At 39.3% G+C, this 26,602-nt stretch overlaps 1 protein-coding gene across 9 annotated transcripts in view; it reads left to right on the top strand.

Annotated features, from left to right (window-relative positions):
* MEF2C (myocyte enhancer factor 2C) overlaps positions 1 to 26,602 on the top strand; it is a 242,606-nt gene that overhangs the window by 99,229 nt on the left and 116,775 nt on the right. For 5 of the 9 annotated variants that reach the window (XM_015418724.1, XM_015418725.1, XM_015418723.1 and 2 more), the window contains exon 3: positions 8,321 to 8,514. In XM_015418724.1, the coding sequence (XP_015274210.1) occupies positions 8,461 to 8,514 (54 nt within the window). In that variant the 5' untranslated portion in view covers positions 8,321 to 8,460. Of the gene's footprint in view, positions 1 to 4,926; positions 4,970 to 6,433; positions 6,493 to 8,320; positions 8,515 to 26,602 lie in introns of those variants that run through there. The other 4 variants (XM_015418721.1, XM_015418720.1, XM_015418719.1 and 1 more) reach the window with 4 other exon arrangements.

Below are 26,602 nucleotides of genomic sequence, written 5' to 3'. Positions count from 1 at the left end.
TACGATATCCCATTCGTTTGAGAAAAGAAATTAAGTCATTGTAATTTTTCCTCTTTTGTCTAATTTCAAATGGAATGTCCTTTAAGATTTTAATGGTTACATTTCCCATTTTCAATGGAGTTGCTGAAGTTGCTTTTAAAATGGCATCTCTGGTTTGTCTTCTTACAAACCTGACCACTATTTCTCCAGGTAGGTTATTTTTTTTAATGTAATTGGAGTATGCCCTATAGGCTGACTCCATTTCGTTTACCAGTTCATCCGCTGTTAAACCTATTACTGGAGCGATAATCTCACCAAGCACCCTCTTCAAGTCTTCCTGATCCGTTTCAGGAACCCCCTGAAACCTGAGAACCATGTTAGCTTTTTCCATCTGTAGCTGCAAAACTCGATTCTCTTGGCAATTCTGCTTCGTTTCCACATCTCCCAACCTTTTCTTCAACTTCTTGCTTGTGGTGTCTATCTCTTTAATTTTCTAGTTTGCCTGCTCCACTTTTTTCTCTGTTTCATTCAGCTGAAGCTGCTGTGCTGCAAAGTTTTTATTCATAATGGTCAATTGCTGGTTAATACCATCACGTTGCTGCATCACTGGCTTGAGCATATCCGCGAGGAGTTTGAGGACATCTTCTCCCTCTTCCAATCTCGGACTCTGGCTGCCCGGTTTTGTTTTAAACTTTCTCTGTTGGGCTGCCATCTTTCCTGTTTTGTTTACAGTTTCTGCCGCTTCCACACAACTCAGAAAACTCACCAAACAACTTCGCGATTCAGATAAGTCTCTCAAAACACTTTCGGTTTACTTCCTCCCCTCTCCCCCTTCTTGTCCGTTAGCCGCTCATTCGCACAAGAGGCGTCCCTCTTTGCAATCACTGTTTTCAACCGCGCTGAGGGGGGGGATCGCTTTTCAAACTACTCCGTTTTATTCAGAACTCACGTTCATTGTCGGTCAGTTTCTTTGACCACGCTCAGCGACTGGACCGTCGGGCAGAGGGGACTTTGGGTGAAATCTTTGACTCTGACTCTGCGTCTGAACTGGGAGAGGCTGCCCCCAGATCATACAAGATTAAAATACCCTGGCAAAAGAAGAAAAAGAAGACACCTAAATGAAGATCTAAGATTTTTTCTGTGTTAAGTTTTATAGAACATATATTATTACTCATATGTGTTCTTATAACCAATTATTATTTGTTTTTTCTATTTGAATACTCTATATTTGAAAGTTAAATGATATATGGTAACATAAATATATAGGGAAGTATCTAAAACGAAAGATAGGTTATTATTGAGCCTTGCTACTCTAAAATTGTAGTGTGTAGTTTGTGGTTTATAGTATAAAAGCAATACAAATATTTTTTAAAAAATCTTGGCTGAAAGTTAAATATGAGCAGCCGGTGTGATGCTGCAACAAAAAGGCTAATGCAATCTTGGGGTGTATCAGTAGAGTTATAACATCCAAATCACAAGATGTCATGGTCCTGCTGTACACTGCATTGGTCAGGCTGCACCTGGAGTATTGCATGCAGTTCTGGAGGCCTTACTTCAAAAAGGATGTGGACAGAATGGAGCAGGTGCAGAGGAGAGTGATGAGGATGATCGGGGCCTGGAGACCAAGCCCTATGAGGAAAGACTGAGGGACTTGGGAATGTTTAGTATGGAGAAGAGGAGGCTGAGGGGGGACAGGATTACACCCTTTAAGTATGAGGCTGAGGGGGGACAGGATTGCACTCTTTAAGTATGAGAATGGTAAGGGTAGGGAGCTGTTCCTGTTGGCAGCAGAGGATAGGACTCACAATAATGGGTAAAAATTAAGGGTGGGAAGGTACTGGCTGGATATTAGGAGAAACGTTTTTACATTAAGAGTTGTGCAACAGTGGAGTTAGCTGCCAAGGGAGGTGGTGAGCTCCCTCTCACCGGCAGTCTAAGCAGTGTCTGGACAAACACTTGTCAGGGATACTGTAAGCTGATCCTGCATAGAGCAGGGGGTTGGAGTAGATGGCCTGTATGGCCCTTTCCAACTCTGTGATTCTATTATTTAGCTGTTGCCAGCCACTGTGGAAATTTGGCAGGCAGGAACAATAAGAACTTGTGTGATGAAACAGTGTCATTACAGCATATGATGTTTAGGGACACAGGCATGGATCCTAAATGAATTCTGTGAATGCTAGATAGTCAGTGCTATGTGTTAGAAAATCAAGATCTGTCATGCATAGATAAAGAAGATGACAAGAACATCCTGTAGGGGGCAGCAGAGGGGACTAGTTAGCATAGTGAGGTGAGGGACTTCCTACTATTTTCAAACAATCTCCTTCCTGTCTCCTGATTGGCTCAATTAGGGTTTTCCCTACTCCAGCTGAGACCTCTTCATTGCTGACTCCCTCTTAGCTAGTTAGACAGCTAAAATTTTCTTCTCTTTTTCCTCTTCCTTACAAAGTTTGTTCTGTTCTTAATAAACTGACTTTATTCTTTAAACAGCTTGTACTCCACTTAACTGCATAGCTACACTTTGCCAACACTATGGAGAGTGCTTCCTGTTCAATTTAAACAAACTTCCATTTGCACAAAGACCCACTGAAAACCATTGCTCTTGCTCAAATGGAAGCTTTAGTGGAAGAGGAAGTGCACTCCACTGCATGCAGAACTCATTCATAGGATCCAAGCCATAATAGATCCATGTGGTTACATGGATTATGAAATAGGGTTTTTTTATATTGAAGCTTTTGTGTTACACTGTGCAGTGTTAGAAAATGAAGTGTCTGTGAAAGTCTAGAACAGCTTTAGGCCTTGATTATTAGGACACAGCAGAATCAGTGACTGTTTTACACACACACACACACACACACACACTATACTTGTGAACGTTTTGTTCTCATTTATGGCAATATGCTCTGGTTTGTTATGAAAGAATTATGTAGTTTATATATTAATTTAACTTCTTTATTTTCCCCGCAAGAAGACATGAAGTTACAACTGTGCTCTCAAACTCACAAGGAATACCGTTTGACTATGCAGGATGTCTTATCTTGAATAACTGAAGTGGTTACATAGAGTACAAAAATATAATCGCCTGTTATATTTTTATCCCTTCTCGTCCTCCAAGGTGGGACAGTGTACTTGAGTCTTCATTCCATTTTATTTGCACAACAATTCTTTGATGTAGGTTAGGCTGAGACAGAGTAACTGGCCCAGGGTGAGCAGGCTTAGTGAACCCACACTTCCTCAATTCTTACACCACATTGGCTCTTTATTTCTTGCACAATCATTTAGAATTTCTAGAATGTACTAGGTGCTGTACATAGCTAAATCAAACAAGTTTCTGCCCACCACAGGCTCTCCAAAAGTTTCTTCTTTAGTTTAGTTTATACTTGTTGGGTAGTGGTGTTTGTGTGAAACTTCCTGTGGTGAAATGTTTGCTCATCTGAGCTGAATTGAGCAGATTAAAATGAAATCTCTCACACATCTTTTAATGTGGCAGTCTGACCAAAAGATCAAAACACATAAATATAGGTTTATGTTAAATTTCTGAAGAGTAATGTTTAGGACAGATGTTTGAAATCTTAAAATGACTCAGAGTTGTCCCTTGTTGTTGGTGGTGTTTTTGCATAAATGTCTTTCTACCCAAATTAGATTACTGTACAGCATGCTGTTTCGTATATTGTAGCTCTAGTGCAGCGGTAATGACATCTAGTGTATAATTGTATAATGAAAAAGTTGCTTTTTGAGGGCCAGTGAGGGATTCCAGGCAAAATCTGTTATGACTATGCCCTTGCAGGCTTTCACATACTAAGCTCATCATTGGATTAGCAGTGAACCATACCTCCAAATCAGTTGTCTAGCAGGGGCAAGAGAGTTGGGCTTGGACAAGGGAATCCCAGCTTCAGATCCCCTGTCAATTGTGAAACTCAGAAGGCAGAGAAATCTCTCTCTCCCTCACCCACCCTGATACTTCTTTGTGAGTAAATTCCATTCTGAATAAACTTGATTAGGATCAAGCTTTGCATTGCTGCTTTAAGCTCCTTTAAGGAAGGACAGAAAATACATGTAACAATCTATTAGAAATCAGTTGCCGTATCAAGCCATATATTGTGATGGATTAAAGATGGCTAGCCTCTTTGAACCATTTTGTTGTTATTGCACAAAACTATAGAATTTTGTTTGAATTGGCTACAGTCTGCTTTAATTCAAAGTCCTGTATGACAGAACTTCAGTGGAAGATTCCTCCAAATAATGCAAAACAATTTTGTCTGTTTGTCTTCAGGTTGTTGTCTTCGGCTGTCAAATGCACATGTGGCCTTTTCTGAATGGCTCACTGCCATAGAAAGTCCCCCTGTTCATTCTTTTATAAATCCAGATTTGGTTAAAAATTGCTTCTCGAGCAGAAGTTTTTAAGGGAGTCTTAGTGTGTAATGACTGTATGCCTCAGATACATGCAGCTTTGACAGAACAGAAAAATCTTTATTGCCCGCCTGTTGCTTTTGTAATGAAAGCTGACATCACTAAGTGACACGTATTCAGTAAGTGTTCCTCTGGCTGCTGTCTTATTTATAAATGAAATATTTAGATTCCTCTGTTTTGATGCTTCTTCTTGCCCCGTGGGTGACTTGTTCAAAGGGCTCTCTGTCTAGGGTGTTGCAGCAGAGCAGATTCAGAAAGTTCTGTTCGGAGGAGGAAGTGGAGAGTTTTGGTTCCCATTTTGCACTTCTGGAACAGTTTAAGGAAGGAAGCACCTTTACACCTTTTATTGTTCGTGGTTGCTGACATCATCTCCTTCCCTGACCACTCAATGCATGTTTCCTGCCATTCTGTCAAGATTCTTCTGTATAACTGAGTGGGAGAGAGACAGAGGGATTGTGTGGGAGGGTGAGCGAAGACAGGGCAGCTGCCCTGTTGTATCTGTCTACTAGACTCTTCCCTCAACTATGCCTTTGCCAAATCATAAAGTGAACAGAAGCCCGCCAAAATGAAGTTCCTCTTTTTAGTAAGCAGTCTGATTTTTTTAAGTGTTTGGGTTTCCAGAAGGGGGTGAAATGCTGAAGACTGTAATTCTACAGAGTGTGCTTCAACTTTTTTTAAATGCATTTGTTCACATGTAACTCTGTCATTATCTTGAATGGCTCCTTTAATGTGGATATTATTTTGACAGGGCTTCTGGAATAATTTTAACTTTCGATGTAACTCGTTTTGGTTAGTGCACATTTCAGTGCAGTCAGGAGTTTTTCTAACTGTTGTATACATCCTAGAAGATCATTTTAAGCAGTTTGCAACTGCAGGGTATCCTTGAAAACTTCCTTAGACAGCCAGTTGTGGATCTGATTGGCATAGTTCTTTAAAAGTGTTGGAAGGTTGTGGCTTGTGACTCAGTTCATCCCATGATGTGTGTGACTAACTACGTTCAGTGTGGTTTGGTATATGGCTGTGAGACCTTTGATGTTTGCCTGTATATAGACAATAAGAGACGTGCTCCATACATTTGGGGAGTGTTTCTTTGCTAAGTACTTGCTCAAAACTATACATTTTTTCTGTTATTAGTAAAATAGAGGCAAGCGAGGCAAAAAATTGTAATCAGATAGCCACAGAGATTTGTCATTAAACTGGGGAAAAGGGCAAATCTTTTGGAAACTTCTTTACCCACACCACCACCAATCCATCTTTTTCTTTTTTAAAAAATAGCTAGTAAATCTAGTATTTCTGTCTTGTGTTGGAGACATATATGTGTTTGTGTTAACGTTCATGTTGATGAAAACAGTTAACACACTGTTCTTGCTCCTCAGACTTCCTATATATAAGGAACAACAACATAATAATTGGAATCAGTGTTTCCTTTCTAAATCCAGTGGGCTCCCCCCTCCAACTTGTCAACAGATTGTTTCTGCAAATGGAAACAATGGTTTAAATTCATCTCTTAAGTTACAATGATGTAAATTTGGAGTTCTCTCAATGTACCCAGTGGGCTTACCCTAGATTTACATCTGCTGGGTCCAAGACGTGTTAGACTATTTTAAGAATATTTTATGTAGCTGCTGAATACTTGGCGTTCTTGACACTGGGCTGTTTATAATCTCCCCCCCCCCCTTCTGAAAGCTCAGTCTGAAATGTGGAACTGATAGCTGTGTGGGAGGGAGTCACCATGCTGTTACTTCACCAGGGGCTCTGCTTGCCCATCCTAACAGACAAGAGTGTCAGCATTCAGTGATTCCACACACCCCATTCTCATTCAGCTTCAGAATCTTGATCTGTAAAGCAGCTCTCATCCTAGCTAACCTTGTCACCACTTCTCTAATCTGTTCACTCTGACCGTCTACCCTCCACAGAATAAGATCTTAGGCAGGCTAGGGCTGTAAGCCGATAGTGCCTCTGGCTCCACGTGAATGAAAGGAAGGGAAATTGTTCCATATGCATTTGCTGTGGATTAGTCTATTGGCTTACTATTGTGGAGAAAGCCTGTTAGACTCCTTTGGGTCCTGCACGTACATGAGAATTACCTGGCTTTTTCTATCAGAGGTAAGCCTGACTGGGTGGGGGGCAAACCTACAAGTAAACAGACCTGTCAAAAGAAGCTGGAAAACATTTTAAAATAGGCAAGTTATCTACCAGCAAGTGTCGTAGAATATCCAAGTTTGTCTTAGAGTATGTAACTTCTTTTAATTAAGCATTAGGACATGTTCAGTGTTTAGGATGAATTTGATCAGATGATGTTGTGTCAACTAAAGTTGTATAAAAATCAATGAACTATGTCAAATGGGTAAAATTGTTGAAATGCTTTATAATGATATTTGCTGCAGATTGCTCTATCTTTTGCCTTACATTATAACATAATAAGAAAAATGCCAGATATATTATTAAGACTCCATGGTGCAATAGCTGATCATAAAGTGAATAAAATGTGGAATTCACAGTTGAGAGAGAGAGAGAGAGAGAGAGAGAAGAGAGAGAGAACACAGCATTCCCTTTATTTTTCTTGAGGCCCCCCAAAATAGAATAACAATAAAATACATTGCCATGGAGAGCTTAAAATCAGAGTGAACACCAGCTTTTCAACCTGAGCAGCACTGTATCAGATTCAAATACTAGGGTTTCCTGGAGCGGACTTCAGTATATAGTGTTACATAACTTTGGGTACATTTATCAGGTTGGCTACGAAAGCACCAGCCTGAAGTAAACATTAACAAGGAAGACACCACTGGCACTGTTAAATTTGAGCATTACCTTGACTAAAGAAATTGTTTTTGTGTAACAGAAAATAGTAGGGAAATCAAACTCTTTCAAGAATTGTATTTTTATTCATTCATCACTCTTATATGGCTATTAAAATCTTTCCATTCTGTCTTGCTGAGTATTGTAGAAAATGTGAAGTATTCCAAAATAATGCCAGGAGGTGTTTGTCTCTTATATGTAGCCAGCACATTTATTATCACTGGTGTGCATTTTTCACCTTTCTGCAACAGTTTAGATTAGAACTAACCTTTGGTGTGTGGCATTTTTGTGGAAGAATATTAGACACATATTGTCATGTTTTATGAGCTTTCTTTTACAACTGTGGCTTTTACAATGTGATTAATTGGGGGTTACAACATGGGAAGGAGTACTGCATGGACTTCATTAACAGCCATTCTTTATTATTGTGCTTGTTGTAGATGGGCACACATACATGGGCCCTTTGTCGGTAGAACAAACTTTGAAATATAACAGAATGAAAAATCTGTTTTTCTCTTAGCTTATTTTATCTCTCGTAGTTATGTTTTTATTTTTTTAAAAAAAAGGAATATAAGATTAAAGGATTTAGATTTCAGCTGATGTTTCTCATATATTAAATAGCACTTTAATAATGGTGTAGCCTATTTGCATAATAAGAAACATTATCACCTCTTCTGTTTTCCTTCAAAAGTGATTTAGGTTGATTACTTAGCTTGCATAGGTATAGAAAGGTTCATTAACTCCATGATTTAGGCAATTTTTCATATTTTCCAGGAAAGTATTACTGAATAGAGAAATTTGCATCTCAGGAAATATGGGAACACGCACATAAGCTACTTTGGTGATGTCTTGAAAAGTTTTCTTTGACACTTTATATCCTGAACATAAGCTTCTACGTTTCATTGAAATTAACCTCCAAATAACTGTGTTTTGGATGGAGTGTCACAATTATGAAAAATTCAGTTCAAGTTAAATTGCTAATGCCTGAACCCTAATATAGTTGCTCCTTTAGCTGTTCAGCACACTAAATTGCACTTCAGACCCATTGGTATAATATCAGGAGTATCATTGTTCTATTAAGCTGACTGCTTTTTCTCAGTAACTCCTAAACTATTCATTGCTTTTGTGTACTTAGCAGGAACGGATGCAGGGGTCTGTGAACTGAATCGTGTAAGTGCTGAAGAAGGAGTCTTGGTTTGAGGAAACAGGAAAGAGGAAGGAAAGAGAAGAAAATACATAAGTGTAGGAACGAAAGAGAGAAGAAAAACGGGGACTATGGGGAGAAAAAAGATTCAGATCACGAGGATTATGGATGAACGTAACAGGCAGGTAAGTAGCAAAATCATCCTCTTTGTATATAAGAGTCGTAATGGCTTAAAACAGACCTGGGAAATTGAGTTACTAATCAGTGGCGGCCAATAGACATCACATTTGTATGAGGTGTTCTTCTTTAGGAAGCTTCAAGGTATCTAGCCTGTATGTTTTACAACATTTTGTTCCATTATGCTCTATTATTAATATAACACAAGATCCTAATATTTAAGAGATGTGCATCTGTGTATGCATATAGGTGTATGCATGCATATTTACTGTTGGCGTAGCCTGAATGCAATGTTTTTGAAAATTTGGGATGGGTTCACCGTTTGATCATTGCATGGTATTGCTAACTCTACAGGTTACAATGAATTGGATAATATTTTTTGTAGGGTAGGCTCCTTTTTTGAGTTGTGAATAACTATATCTGTCCAAATGTCAAATACATGGATGTAGACTAAGGTTATTGTCGATTGCAGTCTATAACTGCTTTATATCTTGTGGACCTAATCAAACAAATAACCTTAACATTGACTATGCTCTCAGTGTCCAAACCTATGACAAACTAGAATTTTTCATAACAGTGTATTCAGTTATGATGCCAGGTAATCTTTAACATAATAATAAATCTGACACCTATACTGTAACCATAAGCAGAAATCAGCTGTTCAGGACCTGAAGGTTAAGGCTTCAGTTATTGGTCACTTAAATTAGAGATGACAAATTGTAAATCAGAAATGTTGTACACAAATATAAACAGGGACCAAATTATGCAGCAAACAGTATAACTAATTGCCTGTTAAAAAAGTGGCTTCTCTGTGTGCTATAATTTATTTTTCATGTATTGACACACCACCTAGTACTATGGTAGATAATGATGACAAATTATTGCACATTTTTCTTATTTTTATTGACATTGCATAACTGCCTTGTTTTTAAGATTTAAAAGCCTTGATCAAGAGTAAGTTGTGAGGAACAAGGTGTTGCTTATGACTTGCAACTGGTAGGTAATAAACCCATGCATTATTCACACATAGCATATGGAGATAGATATTCATAGCAAGACTGCTGGGATGACATAGCCCTAACCTTGCTAGTGTTGATTCCATGCACACTGGGCTCTGTATATACAATTTTAACTCTAGTGTAAGGAAATATACTGGAAACTACCTGTGTAGTCCACAGTTATAGGCACCCACTTGGGAGAAGGATGCTTACATGTACTGTTGCAAACTTAACACCGTGAAGGGTATCTGTGTTGGCCCCTTTTCTGGATTAGGCATGTGCCTCTTATAGAATAATCCAATGCAGAAATAATTTAACATGTTAACTTCCAAGTGAGTCTTGTTTGAAGTTTGTAACTAAGATCTTCATAGTAGAAAAATGAAGTTCTGAATCAAGTAAATTGTAGTTCTGTTTCTGGTAAATGCATTCTGAACTTCTCTTATGCATTTCTTGTTGCTCTGGATCAAATTCTGTCAGTATCAAACCATATTATTTCTTTTAATTGCTCACAACTTGGAATTTAAATTAAATAGTGAACTTTTATCATTACACATTTCTACATAGTTTTTGCCATTAATAAATGACCATTGTATTTCCAGGTACTCCTAAATTAATTTATTATGGGAAAGGATTATTTATTTGTTTGACTTTTATCCCACCCTCCCACCTAGGCAGTTCAGGGCGGCGTACAACATCAATAAAAACCAATATACATTAAAACACGAACAATTCATGTAAAACAGTTTAACTATACATACAATAAATATAAATAAAATGGCTCAATATATATTATATCTAACTTCTACCACAGTGTAATCACTACCATTTACATGCCTTAGTACTTTGGAAGTATTTCCAAGGCTCAACTGGCATGACATCAGTCTCACTGATATGCCCAGCGGAAAAGCTCCATCTTCACAGCTCTGCGAAATTGCTGGAGATCTCGCAGGGCCTGGATCTCACTAGGGAGCTCATTCCAATATACTGGTGCAGCCAAGGAAAATGCCCTGGACCTCGTTGTTGTCAGCCTGGCCTCTTTAGGGCCAGGAAGGGTCAGGCGGTGTTGTGTCCCAGATCGCAGTGCTCTCTGGGGGACATGTGGGGAAATGTCCCTGACCATATAGGACTTTAAAGGTCAAAACCAGCACCTTGAAGCAGATCCGGAATGCTATTGGCAGCCAGTGCAGCGCCTTTAGCACAGGTTGGATGTGCTCCCACACAGGGAGACCCATCAACAGCCTGGCTGCCACTTTTTGCACCAGCTGCAGCTTCCGGGGTTGCCCTAAGGGATTAAATTTCTTAAGAATCATATTATAATGTTAACATGCCATTTATGCTCTGGAAGCTTCTGTTTTGAGTGCCACCAATCTAACACACACAGAGAGACACACACATACAGAGAGAGAAAGAGAGAGAGAATGAATTACTAGATAACTTTTTGATTTTCAAAATGAGGAAAGTAGTTCTGAAGGCTTGTGTTATTTCCACCACAGGGTATCATCCACTCTTAACCAGAATATGAAATCCCATGAGCATGATCCAGTCAAAGTTAATCATGTTTGAGTCCTATTGATTTCAGTTGGAAAGCATTCTCCTTGAAAACAATGGGGAAATTTTGGCTGGATAATGTTTTATATTAATATCACCCCTGCATCCAATCTCCTCCCCCTATGATGTTTTGCTTTCAATATGACTTATTGAAAACACTGCTCCTTTCTTATATTTCATTAATGCTGCTGGAATCTATACATTGTATCTTTACATCCTGATTCAAAATTGAGTTTGTTGTTGTGAATAAATGAGCTTTTCAAGGTGGTTAGATCAGCACAGTATTTTTATATCAATTAAAATGTGTTTTAAAATTAGGCATTTTCACAACCAAATGCTGCTTCTGGCACCTTGTTTGTCATACATGTAAGATTGTGCTAGTAAGCAGCATTTTCTACTCATGGGATGATACTATTTCTTTTACATGCAAATACACAAGAGCAACCAGTCTAGATAAATCAGAGATCTATAAAAATATGTATAATTCTGTCAGTTAATACATTATAATTTTAGGGTCTGCTCTATAGACATATTGGACTGTATTAATAATTAAATCCTGTGAAATATGCAGCTATGCAGAATCTAATGCTTCAGACACATAAAGAAAGATTTCACTTTATATACTGATCCATAAAGCTGGAAAGTATCAGAGAAATAGCAATACAGTGCTACAAAAATCCTCATTTATTTATTAATTAAATCAAAGCATCCAAACCTTTTCTTGTACCACAGATGGTGCAAATCCAATTAATACAGGTACCAATTTCAGTGCTACATTCTGTTCCATTTTGAACAAGCTCAAAAGCTCACAGGCACAAGACTGATGTCCCTTATCATAGGAGAGTGTTAAGCACTGTTGAATCCTGTTCATTGCAGTGGGATGCTTAAGCATGGTTTAATTCTCCCCATCAGATGAAACATAAATGCAATTAACTATGTGTTGTGTCTGTCCTGGGCACTAATTGTATTCCAGCAATCTGACTAGAGTGATTTCTGTAGAACAACTTTGGAAGTATTTCCAGGCCTATAAAAGAAATCGTTCTGGCCTCACAATCTAGTCCTAGAGCATGCAAAATAGTAATATCCTATCACAAAGGTGATGCCAACTATTCCTTTCTTTATCACTCTGTGTAACCAAGAAATGCCAATATATTAAGCTGATTTAAAAATCACAAAATTAAAATATGACTATTTTCCTGTCTTAGAGAATCAGGCTCATACTGCTGTCATGTTTACACAAAGCCTTTTCTTATTCTAACGTATGAACATTAGAATTATGTAACTAGTTTTTTAAATAGAAACTGAAATTCTCAAGACTTCAGATATATTTAAACTACCCTAAAATCATACTGTGACATTCTGAAAAAAATTAGTAGTGTTAAAAATACCTTATGCAGTTTTAGTAGTTCTTCAGAAGTAGTTTTGATATTATGCCAGTAATGAAGGCAACTGCATAGACCATGGCTTTTGAACAAATGTGTGACTTAAGGTAACACAAATTTGTTATAGTTGTAATGTGTTGAAGGCTGGAACAAAGAATTTAGATTCCCAATATTGTGTAACCCTATGTGGTATCTGTAAGAATATCTTTCCTTAATGTAGGCCAGAATTGTGACTATTCATACTTAACTCCACTCCAAAATTTACAGTGGACTAGAAGGAAGTAACAGTGTTCCGTGCGCCTTGGTGTTTAGTCATGCCGGCCACATGACCACGGAAATGTCTTCGGACAGCGCTGGCTCTTCGGCTTTGAAACAGAGATGACCACCGCAACCCTAGAGTTGGATTCGACTGGCTTTCAAGCAAGGGAACCTTTTTAGAAGGACACAAAGGAAGTTCTAGAAGCAAATTTAATTAGTTGTTGCTGTAACTCTGGTAGAAAAGGAACCTTTTATTGATCTTCACATTTCCCCCTAAAATTGCTATCTCCTGTTTTCCATTAATGTAGGTGCTAGGGCATACATGCTTCAAGCAGATCTCCACCTTGAGCATAGGGTTGCCAACCTGCAGGTGGGGCCTGGAGACCTCGCAGCATAATAACTGATCCAGAGTATAGAGATTAGTTTCTCAGAGAAAATTACAGTTCTGGAGGGTGGGCTCAATGGCATTATACCCTGATGAGGTCCCTTCCCTCCCCAAATCCGGCTCTTCCCATGCTGCACCCCCAAATCTCCAGGAATCTCCCATCCCAGAGTTGGCGACCCTACTTGAGCAGATTTTTGGAGAGATGGCATATTCATGTTTTAAATAAATAAAATACAGGGGAGAGTCAGCAGGCAGAACAAGGTTCATATTCTCCAGATGGCTCATGTAATCATTATTCGTGGTCAACACCTGTCCCTTATGAGCGCCACTTGTCCTTGTATGCCTGTTCTGTTGGCAGATGTCGCGTTGATCACGCAGAGGGAAATAAAGATTTTGTATTATACATAGCGTGAAATAAGTAGTGATGGCTCCTTTCATCCCGTCTCCTTGATGCCTCCCTCCTCCTCTTACTTTTTCACCACCCATATCCATCTATGCTTGCTTTCTACCTTCTCCTATCATATTCTTTTGTTAGCTGCCCCAGCCCTCCATACTGCAGTGGCTGCAGGACAGCTGGAGCTTTTGCCTTCTGTGTTCCTGTTTCTTCTCTGGGCAGAAATAAAGACTTGCAATCTATGTCCATATCTTTGTGGGCAATATAATATCACTGAATGATATCAGGGCCCATATTAAGGATGCAACATTAATCAGTTAATCAGTTGACAAGATGCTTCCAATTGATTAGGCAGCAGATTACAACACCCCCCCCACACAAAATATTGCTTTAAATACAAGAATTCACAAAATCTGTGAATGTCAACTGCTATTTTTGTGGGGTGAGGCAATCCCCTTTTCTCCCATGCAGGAAAGAATGCCGTTTCTGAGATGGGGCCCGAGGTGACATCATTTGAAAAGAAGGACATTGAGACTTTTAAGAACATAAGAGATGCCAATCTTGGATCAGGCCAATGGCCCATCCAGTCCAACCCTCTTTCAACGCTCTTTCACACAGTGGCCAAAAATACCAGGTGCTATCAGGAGGTCCACAAGTGGGGCCAGGAAACTAGAAGCCCTTCCACTGTTGCCCCCCCCAAGCACCCTCAGAACTAGTTTTGTTATATATGCAGTGCTATTTTTGAGCCGGAACACACTGGAACAGTGTTCCGGCTGCATTCCTGTTTGGCCACGCCCCCTCCTCCCAACAGCCCTCTGGTGGCCCAACTGAGCAGTTCTCAGTTGGGCCACTGGAGCAAGAAGTAAGGTAAGGTAAGGCAGGGGGGATGGCTGGGACTTGATGTGGGGTGGGCCACGAGGGGGGTGGTGCGGCCCTTTCCCGCCGGCTCCCTGCACTTAAAGGGATCTCCCTTTAAGTGCACGGAGCCAGGAGGCCTTGCGCACGGTGCGCGGGGCTCTTTCTCGCCGGCTCCCTGCACTTAAAGGAAGCTCCCTTAAGTGCACAGAGCCAGGAAAACTATGCTTAGACAGAAGAGAGATTCTTACATTTTACTGTCCAGAATCATAGTGTTAGTTGTTTCAGTTTGTTTTCAAGTGTCCTTCATATGCAATTTCTTGAGCTGAAAAACCATTAGAATGGAGGTGTTAAATTGATTATGAACAGTAGGGTCCCCACAAGTTAGAGTCTGAGATGTACATTTCACTAAATGTCTTGGAGCGCAATTTGGAATGAACTAAATCTAAATAATTATTTGGATTGCATGGCTTTTATTTTTTCTTTGTGAAGAATAAAAAAAGAAATAAGCAGGCCATATCAGAGAACATTAAGTGGAGCAAATGCATGCAAAAGCAAGTCATTCTGTCTTCTAAGGATTGGTTTGGAAGGTCCTTAGGGAGTAAGAGCTGGAGGCGGGAAGCAGAACTAAAGTCATTGTGTAGAGGAAGAAGTTGCATTCTTCCTGTTTTGACAGGAAATGGAGACAAATGTGCTTCCTGACCATTTGCTCAGTAGGGAATGAAATATTCTCTGACCTTTACCTTGTGAACATTTTAGCTGTGTTTAAATAGTAAACATGTTTTTACCCCAAACATTTATTTGTATTTGTCAAAATATCCCAAGTAAACCATGACTAATCTGGTAGCCTTACTGTATGTCATTGTGCATCATACAAAGTAATTTGCAGTATTGTGTTAACATGAGGCAGGATGCATTTTGTTGTAAGAAACGTGTTTTTCTTTGAACTTCATATTATAGAGTTCTCTGACATATCATTTAAGGTATGTTTACTCTTTAACACAGCACAAGACTAAAATCATATTCGGTCCAGTATCCGTCTTGATCATATAACTAACTATTCATGCATGTAAAATTGTACCAATTACCAGCATGTGTTGTTATGTTGCAAGTTTCAGTGCAAAGATGTGAAGTGAAATTATATGGGAGACCCAGCCCCTCAGTACTCCTGTCATGCAGTGCAGTCCAGTGAAATGCAGCTGCTGTTCTGGTTCAAGCTCAGCTACTAGTAAACGCGCAGAGAGAACAAACTCTTAGAATATGTGAGATCCTAAATGCCACTGAAACTTTTAATTAGTGATTTTTCAGAACACCTATTAACATATCTTTCAGTTATCCTTCCTCCTGTTACTCTTGAAGGCAAATGTCATAGCAAAGATCAGGAAGCCTGTATTGGAAATTTTAGGACATTAATTTTTTTGAGGGGAAGGATATAGTTTGAACAGCTTGGTTAACTCTCTGCTGTATTATTAGTCTGCTTGCTACTATTCTAACAAAAACAGTATAGTAGATAGAGAGGAGTGAAGGGCTGTGCTATATGCTGTCCAGTTAGGGTTGCCAGGTCTTCCTTGGACACCAGCAGGGGATGAAGGGGTAGAGGTGCTAGATCCGGGTTCAGAAACTCCAGGAGATTTGGGGAAGGAGCCTGGGGATGAAAGGGACCTCAATGGGATACAATGCCATAGAGTCCACTCACTAAAGCATCTATTTTCTCCAAGTGAACTGGTCTCTATAGTCTGGAGATGAGCTGTAATTCTGGGGGATCCCCAGGTCCCACCTGGAGGCTGGCATCCCTAAGTCCAGTCTACAGTGCAGTTAAATTGGTTTGTTCAGGTTTAAGGCCATTCAGTTCCATTGAGGTCAGTGATAGTAAATCAGTGTAAATCTTAATATTTCAATTTAACTTACTTGTCATTTGGCTGAGGGGGATCTATTATTCACTACAGCCACCACTTTACACAGCATCTTTCTTACAGCTCTGTGTTAGCAAGTTGTGGATTGGCATGCTTGTGTCAAGGACAATGGTTCTTTTTGCAGACTCAGTACTGTCTTGTCCCCGTGAGTTATGCTGAAGGATTACAAGAACATGGCAGCAGGCTGATGAAGTGTCCCTGGCTGCTCTTTTTAAAGGCCCTTTCATGTAACGGGGCTGCCTAGTCATTACACAAAGGAGTATTTGTTTAGGGAGAATCCTTCAGTAATGCTGTAGATGACCACTGCTGCTGAATGTGATCATAAAGTTGGAGCCAAGAGAGCCTTTGTTAAAAGACATGTGAGCTAAGTTAAAAAAAAAGCATCTGTAGATACTGAATTTGTTAGATTATAACAGGATTATGTACAGATAATGGTGCTCTTATTTGTGTACTATCTAACAAAGACATGCAGAAGTAGAATGAAATTTTTTAGAAAAAGCATTTCTAGCTTGGAAAAATTAGAAATGTATTGAAGGGGAAACTGGAAAAACCCATTTCCTCTGCTTTGGCAGAGGCTCTTCCATAATCAGAGCAAGTCTTGCATGGGTCAGGTGGAGGGAGAATTCCTTGTTTGGGCCACCTGAACTGCATCCCAGTCTGTTCTCAGGGGTCTTCTGATTCTTGGTAATGGGGGGAGGGAAGAGATCTGCTTCTTGAACTTCTTCCATTGCTCATCCATAAAATCCAACATGATTCGAGTAATGTTACAAATGGTATTATTAAACCTGCCATTCAGGCTTTTAAAGTCTTTGGCAACCTTTATCAAAATGTCTTTAATGTAAAGAAGCTTTATTTAAATATATTAAAATGTATTTCTTACATAATCACTCTACAAATGATGTGGTATAATAGTTTCTGGAATAAAAGATCGTATCATCGTAGCAAGAGAAATAAAGAAGAGTTTGAAATGGTGAGAGTGAAAAGGTCACATGGACTCCCCCACACACACACACACACCCTTGGTGGACATAAACCTTGTTATTATGAAGTGGTCCAAATTATTCTGTTAGTGTATTAAAAACTTTCAGAAGGAGGCAAGAATAGTTGAAAGGGGGGAGGAAGGAAGAAAACAACACCCTGTATCATCCCTATCATCACAAGAGTGGATGACGCAGCTGGTAAATTTGTGGTTTTTACCTTTCGCCAGTAATTTTTGCTCCTATATTGAGCCATTTACAGATAGGAGTGGCACAGTATTTCAGTTAAAATTTTAGATAAACATAAACAATGGTCAAATGCTGTTCCTTTTTTGCTACCACAAATTGTTGGGATGGCTTCTGGGTAGAAGAAGTCAATTTTACCTTGTTCTACAAGGTCCCATTATATGTGAAAAGACCTTCCTGCAGAATGGGTAAATATAATTTGCAACAACTCAAAATGCTACTGGGTCTCTAGTTTCTATTTCTATACAAATAGGGTCACCTTTCTATACCAATAGAACACAGCCCAAGCATTTTAGCATGCCACCTGATAAGGATTTTTCTCCTTACGAAGGTCCTGTCCACACCAGCACTTTATAGATGCAGTTTTCTAACATCTTTCCCTGCCACATCAATTGTTCTTTTTTTTTTTTTTTTAAAGGCAGTTGCTATAAGACTGTAGTGGTGCGATGATCTATTGTCACTTATCTATTTCCATTTCAAATTTTAATATAACTGTTATAGTACTGTAGTGCTGCAGTGTATGCATAAAGAAAAGAACAAAAAAGGGGGTGATGATCGCACTTCTGTGGTTGCACTGCTCAACAGAGATTGATCCATGGTCAGTTCAGTGCATAGAAGAAATGGAGGGAGGGGTTTCACTAAGGTTGCCAGCCTCCAGGTGGGGCCTGGAGATCTCCCGCTTTTACAACTGATCTCCAGCTGACAGAGATCAGCTCCCCTGGAGAAAATGGCTGCTTTGAGGGGTGGACTCTATGACATTGTACCATATGGAGGCCCCTCCCCTCCCCAAACTCCACCCTCTCCTGGATCCACCCCCAAAGTCTCCAGGTATTTTCCAACCCAGACCTGGCAACCCTAGATTTCACATTATCAGTGTAAGTCGTGGCATCACAACTAAACGTTTCCTGAACCTGTGTAGTTGCCATAGGTTCAAAGGGCCATCTGAATGATCTATTTATTGAGGATCCAGTCCAGTGTTTTACAATCTTGTGAAAGTCTTAAAAATTTAATAAGTTAGTATCCAGTCATTCCTAATTTTTTAAAAACTTCTACTTGAAGTTGGTCAAAGCAAACAGAATTAGTGTATTTATTTTTTTAATGTACAGATTGTCATATGTTTCTTTAATATATGGAACAAACCTACTGAAATCCTCCCTCAAACAAAATCTTCACAGTGCGAGTAGTTAGCAAAAGAAAGAACATTGTTTTGACGTTGGGCTTCTGTTTTCAATCAAAAAAGATTAATTATATAAACTGCATTTTAAGTGAATATTTAATGGTGTTTGAGATTTGAAATAGTTGACTATACATGAAGTCTTGTATGGTGCCCAGACCTGCACTATGATCCTTTGGATCCTACCAGATTCACATTACAGATTCACATTACAGAGACTTAAGGATTGGTTCAGGTATGGGATACATATGATACATATCCTTGTCTTTGAATGAACAGTGAAACATATTGGACATATCAACATTGTACAGAAGTTAGAAATTAGAAATTAGAAGTTAGAAATTGTGTATACTATGTGCATAGAGCAGAAGGAGACCCAAAGAGTGATTAACACTTGGAATTCACTGCCACAGGAAGTGGTGGCGGCTACAAGCATGGACGGATTCAAAAGGGAATTAGATAAGCATATGGAGCAGAGGTCCATCAGTGGCTATTAGCCACAAGGTATAGATAGGGACTCTGGGGCAAGTGATGCTCTGACATCTTGGTGCTTGGGGGGGGGGTCAACAGTGGGAGGGCTTCTAATGTCCTGGCCCCACTGGTGGACCTCCTGATGGCACCTGGTATTTCTGGCCACTGTGTGATACAGAGTGTTGGACTGGATGGGCCTTTGGCCTGATCCAACATTGGCATCTCTTATGTTCTTAACGCCGAACATGCCATGGGCATTAAGACAGCCATTGAATACTCTAAAAATATCTATAAAACTGTCCTCAAGCCAAAATTAGTCCATAAATAGCTGAAAAGATAACAACTCCTTAGCTAAAAGCTTGGGTAAAAAATAAATGTTTCTGCTTGGTACCTAAAAGGTGTCAGGCAAACTTCAAGGGGAAGAGCAAAGTGCCTCAACTAAAAATGCCATGTCTAGTCGTCTCATGTAGATGCTCCCTGAGCTTTCACAGCCTTAAAGGTAAGAACCAGCACTTTAAATTGTGCCCAGAAACAAATGGTCAGCAAGAGAAGATTTCATAACAAGCATGATACAACCCATGTGCCCAGCCCTGACAATAGCCTGGCCACCTCATATTGGCCTATTTAAAGTTTCTGGACAGTTATCCAAGGCATCCCCATGAAGAAAACATTACAGTAATATAACCTGTATGTGATCAGAACATGGATCACTGTGGCCAAATCAAATTTTTGAGGAATGTTGTTAGCTGACGTATCAGCTAAATCTTTGGGGAGATGTGGCATTTTTCTTGTTTTAGCTATTTTTAATTTGAAATGTCTTAATTATTACCTGTAAGCTGTCTTGAGCTAAGAGGAAAGGGAGGGGTATAAATATTTTAATCAAATAAACACCACAATGTAGACCTTTACCTCCAATTGTAGCATATAACAATACCCTCAAGATAACACCCCAAACCAGCTGACTCCACAGTCTTCGAACAGATTCTCCATTGATCATCATACTACTCCCGATCCATCCAGTCTGTTTAGAAGGATAGCATAGTCAATGTTGTCAGAAGCCACTGAAAGGTCCAGGACTATCAACAGATATACAACTCCCCTGTCACTCTCCCAGTGAAGATCATCAGTCAGGATTACTACGGCTTTTTCTGTCCCAACCCCTGCCCTGAATGTGGTCTAGATAATGTGTCTCCTCCAAGACCACCAAACCTTGAGTCTCAACTAGAAAGGTGGACTGGACAATAATTATTTTTAAGTCACTGAATCTCATGGAAGCCTTCTTCAAGAAGGATCTTGTGAGCACTTCTGTCAAATCAATCAGAACTACACACCCAAACACATGTGCACACATTTATTTATTAAGACTATCCATCCAAGGGCATAGGTGCTCCACTGCTGTGTGAGTGTCACTCTTTAGTTCTCTTTAGTTATGTTTCCTGTCTCTCAATATCTGGGTGATATAGTAGGCTAAATTTGCAATCCAGTCTTGTGGAATTAGGTTAATTCTTGGTGGTGCTTGATGTACTCAGTAGCTGCCTAGTAATATATTTTATGTATGAGGACTAGTCTACAGGTTATTTTTATTTATTTATTTATTATTTCAATTTATACCCTGCCCTCCCCGGGCTCAGGGCGGCTAACATTAGTTGGTACCCAGTACCGTAAAACCATATACAAAGATTAAAACATTTAAATATAAACATTAACAGTAAGCATTAAACATTAAAACATTAGAACATTCCAATAATTTAAGTGCTAGTGATGGTATCATCTTTGACTAAATGAGATGGCATACTAACAGTTCTTTCCAGTTTAGTGATCTTCAGCATAGAGTGATGATGTAATATGCTCTCCAGACCCGTCCCGACCCATAACCATAGATCTTGTTGGTGTGGCGGCTCCTAATTGAAAGCCTGGTGGAAGAGCTCCATCTTGCAGGCCCTGCGGAACTGCAAAAGGTCCCACAGGGCCCTGATCTCTTCCGGGAGCTCATTTCACCAGTATGGAGCCGCCACTGAAAAGGCCCTGGCCCTGGAGGCAGTAAGCCTGGCGTCCTTAGGGCCTGGAACAGTCAGTCGGTGTTGTGTTCCTGACTGTAGTGCTCTCTGGGGTATATATGGGGAAAGGCGGTCCCACAAGTATGTCAGACCCTGGCCATATAGGGCTTTAAAGGTCAATACCAGCACCTTGAAGCAAGTTCTGTATGCTATTGGCAGTGAGTGCAGTGCCTTCAGCACAGGCTGGATGTGCTCCCATTTAGGGACACCCATCACAAGCCTGGCTGCGGCATTCTGCACTAGCTGCAGCTTCCGGATTACTGGATTCTTCTACCTAGAGATTTCCGTGTAGTATCTCTCCTCACCATGTGTACAACATCTTGTCGCTCTATTATTCCTCCTGATGACATGGAAAGTTTTGACTCCTGTACTAGATTACCCTAGAAGCATCCTTTGATGGTAAGGATAGTCTCCATACAATCCTATGTGTCCATGTCAAAACTGATTCCATGAAAATCAATAAACTAAAGTCTTTTGCCATGAGACTAATTTGTAGAACAGCTAAGTGTTCCTTTTCACCTATCTTAAACAATCTGCCTGTGATGTTATGGCTTATTTTGCCTACTACCTCAAAAGCTGGGAAGCAATGTCTTTAATCAACTTGATACCAGTCTGGACAGATACCCCTTATATTCTTATATGTCCAATGGGATAATTTATCTGGCAGCACTTATGTTCTTCACAGGTGGCCAATATTTATGGAGCACAGGAAATATAGTTTTAGAAGACATGAATAATGACCACAAAGAGACAATAGAATATTCTAGTGCATTGCAGGTGGAGAAGTAGGCAGTGCATCAGGCCCAAATTGTTGTGCAACAGTGGGTGGCTGAAAAGAGGAGCAGAAAATAGTCTGGAACATTTTTTGTGGAAGACTATTTGTAGCTTCTTCCATGATGTCACAGTGATAGGGAAATGTATTTGCTTCATGTCTGCAACTGAGCAAGGCAAAAAGAGGTATGTAGCAATTGTGGGGTTGTCCATGTAGCTCACAATCTTCCTGTAAAAATATGCTTTTGATTATTTGCTGATAGGAAAGAGTTGACATAGACAAATGTTGCAATTCCACTGGTGTGTACATGCCACACACTAAAAAGGTCACATGTACTAGCTTTACCCCAGACAGTCTAATTTCTCTCAGAAATTATTCCTGTTGTTTGAATACATAACTGCTAACGACATCCAACCCCACAAACAAATATATCTTCTTTCACACTCCCCCACACTCTCGCTACCTAGTTAATACCTATACAACCTGGTTGTGTTGCACCATTTATTACTATATTTTAACTTTGTCTCTCTTTAACTTTAGAGAAAGCTGCTGAATGTTCTTTAGAACTATATTTTAATCATTTAATAGTAATTTTCTCTCATGAGTAATATCTCACATATTATACAGTTTACCAAGTGTTTTACCAATTTCCCCTGTATTTGACTATGTAATGTTTGACTGTTTCAATTGTTACTTCTCTAAACTCTGCGATGTTTGTACAGTTTACCCTACAAAATACCAATAAAAAGTTAATGAATATGTGCTAGCTGATCTTCTTCAATTTTGTTCACAAGTGTCCCTCAACTTCCAGCCTTTTATGGGTCTTATGGGCTTGGTAAGTCAAGGAAAGATCTGCTCTTGCAAGTAGTTCATAGGATTCAGCTATCTTTTTCTCTCTTTCTGTGGCAGTGACAGAGGCAGTCACCAATACAAATAGTATAAATAAACAAATGGGGACAAGCAGACTTGTGGAGTGGATCGAATTCCTCCCTCCCACACAATTTCTTCTTTCTCTTTCCTGAAAGCACCACAACTGGCTCCCTTTTCCTGCTTCCTTCTCTTCTTCCTAGTCACCAGCATTTCCTCCTTCCCTACCCCTGACAGTCTCTCCCCAGGAAAATCTGGACATGCTGCACAGTTGCCAGCACTGGATCAGGATGGGCTGAGTTATTTGATGGCTGCTGCCAGGCCAAGCCAACTTGTGGAGCTAGTGATTGTCCACTAGGTCTGTCCTAGGGTTGCCAGCCTCTAGGTGGGACCTGTGGATCGCCTGGAATTACAGCTCATCTCCAGACAATAGAGATCAGTTCTTCTGGAGAAAATTGATGCGTTGGAGGGTTGACCCTGTGGCGTTGTACCCCACTAAGTCCTCCCCAGGTTTCATCCCCAACTCTCCAGGATTTTCCCTACTTGGATCTGGCAATCCTACCCTCCACATCCCCTGTAGGTGGCTAGGGAGGACCTGGCAACCAACAGCCACTGAGTATTTTGTGAGCATTCTTTTCTTAAAGCTACAAGCGTTGTTTCTGTTAGTTGGGGGGATTTTAATCCCCTTTTTACTTAGTTTATATTTCAGTTTTTTCTGCAACCCTGGGATGTTCTTCAGGTTTGTTGAGAAATCCTTCCAGTGTGTCCCTTGCTCCATATCCTCCATGGTCCAGTTCAGAAACAGATAATTTGATAGCCTGTATCTGTAATATATGCGTCATCAGAGACTACTTTAATGCCCAGTAGAGCCCTGTCAGATAGGTTCATTTATGGGAGTTCCATGATCCACCACAACATACACTGAAATCTGCCCTTATTTGGGTCACTGTCCCATTTGCATGTAGTCTCTGATTTTCTAAGTTCTGTGAATAAATCTTGCAGAAAATCCAGCAAAGCCTATAGGGTACAATAGTATTTTTATGTGTACAAATTAGATCAACCAGTTAAAAGCTTCTTTCTTAAGGAAAGAATGACATAGTCAGTAATCAAGATGACTTGCTTCGAGACAAAGAGACGGCAAGTTTAAATAATTTATAAATAATAATAGACAAAATAAATAATACTGTATTCTTTCCTACTCAGCAAACTTTAGCCAAACTAGATATCATGTCTGCCACTGTGATCAATGCTTATCAGTTAATTTTAATTAGCTGAGCAGCCAATAAGGCAGGCTGAAGACCAATAATGCAGTATTAAAACCAAATATTGTTTATTTATATTACTAGTATGCATTAAAAAGTTTAACATACTTTTGTTTTAATATATCAATAATGCAAAAAGAAAATTCATTCTTAAATACCTTTCAAGCTGTTCTTAATAGCTTCTGAAGTTCTTCAACTCGCCAGTTACTAAGAGAATAGAATCTTTTTATGTCAAATGATTGTAATAGTATGAGATATTAATGATTTATGATGATATTGTTTTAAATGCAAAGAAGCCTGAAGGTTTAATCTGTAAATGAATGGCATATTTTAAAAGAATAGTGAAATTTTCCTTTCATTTTGGAAACAGTGATACTTAAAAACAGTTTTATCTCTTGGTGAACAATGGCACCATCATTATATCATACATTTGGAGGGAATGCTAATGAATCAAATTCTGAGCAATTAAAGTTACATTTTAAAAAGAAAAATAATAAAACCTTTAGTTAATCTGTGGTTTTTTAAAATTTTCCTTATGATGAAAAGATATCATATGCCATAGACTGTTATAAGTCTTATAAAAATAAGTATGTACTGGATAACACATTTATGTGGTCTCCCTAAATGTTCAGGAGCACCTAACTGTAAACACAAACAGCAGCCTTAGAGATATTTCTGTCCCAAAGTGTACTTTGATGGTGAGAAGCTGTAACATGCTGAATTCTGAGGTTTCTCTGCAACAGAAACCATACTATATACGGACACTCCTCCTCCAGCACTGTGGTCTACGAGTCTGATTGAAAATAGCTTTAGATGCAGCACAGTATGTGGGGTTCGTGCATCCTACTCAATCCATGTCCTGGTCTGTTTAACATTTTCTTTTTTAAAAAATCACAGAAGTACTCAGGCTCCTTGAGAAATGTGTTGCCGTTTCCTCCAAAGTAGAGATAATTGTGAAAGGGCATGAAATAATGTGGTGATGGGTTGGATTTCTTCCCCCCTGTGTATATATTTAATCATGTCGAATGGGAAAAGCCAACTAAACTTTATGAGTTTTGGTCAGTTTGGGGAGAGTATTTTTTGGGGAATGCATATTAACACAGATTAGTGAACCATTTAAGCCACTTTTTTGTACTTATTGTAAAATAATGTTAGAAAGGTGGGGGATTCCTTTGTCAATGTTTATGGATGGCATGAGGATTCTTACCCACAATAAATAGGGTTGCCAGCTATGGGTTGGGTTAAAATGAATTATTTTGATCAGTGAACGTAAATTGTCTTGAATTCAGAAATTCTTCTTTCCCTTGATACCTGATAGTGCTGCCCAACATTTGGAATATATAAACTGGCCATTTTTGTAATGTGTTCTTTTGGTTAAAAGAATTGGTAATGGAAACAGAAATTGATATAGCATTGTGTAAGACCATTTGTTGTTAATTGTGTAAAGTAGATGTGCAGAATGATGGTTTTTAGCCACTTATTTTTATCTGATTTGATTTTTGAAAAAGACTAGCTGGTGGGATTAGTCAGATTTAGAGTCACGTTTTCCATGGCATGACCAGCTGAGATTTCATGGTAGGTGCAGGGGTTGCAGTTAGCTTAGACTGCATTAGGCATGTAAGAAGATAAAACAGCAGCTTTCTGATCCACATACAGTGGTGCCTGCGAGTGATCATTATGCAGAGGTACTTTTACTTATAGTATTAAAGAACTGATAGTAACTAAGGTCTGATTAAGCAGCCTTGCATCATAGTTAGGGTTTTCAAGTTATAATACTTGGAGGTTTGATTTTGCTACTAAGTGTTTTATGAAACTGTTATTATTAACAGGAAAAATGGACGGAGGAGACAGATATCATGGTGATAGGATAGCTAGGCTTATTTTCGTCGAGATATCTTCTTCTTTCTTTCTTTTTTTTTTTTTTTTAGAGGAGTGGGAGAGAGTAATTTTGAGCCAGGCAAATAGAAATCTAATGACGATGTGCAGGTTTAATTTTTGTACTAAGGCAAGTGTTGTAAATGCTAAAGTTGTATATTAGACTTTCAAATGTCTCATGCACAAAGAACTGCTCTTGTCACCAGTGTTCCCTCTAAGCTGATTTAGTGTGAGCTAGCTCACAGTTTTTTAGCCTCCGGCTCACACATTCTTGTCTTAGCTCAGGAAGGATGGCTCCAGAGCAAACTAATTAATGCAGTAGCCAAATCACTCACTCACAACTTTAATGCCAGCAGCTCACAAAGTAGATTTTTTTCTCACAAGAATCCACAGCTTAGAGGGAACATTGGTTGTCACTCTCCTTTCCTGAGCACCACATCTGTGTATTCCCTGAAATAAAGTGGTTATTTTACATCTGCATGTGACATTTTCCACTGCTGTGAGGCACATGTTTGTGAGGCATTGGGTATCCATACATCATGTAAAGTGAGAAATGGTCCCTATATTTATTAAAAGGACATGAACTGAATTCCTTTCCTAGTGCTATTTCTAAACAGTTATTAAGAGGATCTTTCTGAAATTGCAGAAAGCTGACATTTTAT

The sequence above is a fragment of the Gekko japonicus genome, unplaced genomic scaffold, assembly GCF_001447785.1.
Source record: "Gekko japonicus isolate JY-2015 unplaced genomic scaffold, Gekko_japonicus_V1.1 scaffold788, whole genome shotgun sequence".
Taxonomy (NCBI): domain Eukaryota; kingdom Metazoa; phylum Chordata; class Lepidosauria; order Squamata; family Gekkonidae; genus Gekko; species Gekko japonicus.
This window is presented reverse-complemented; position numbering and strand designations above follow the sequence as displayed.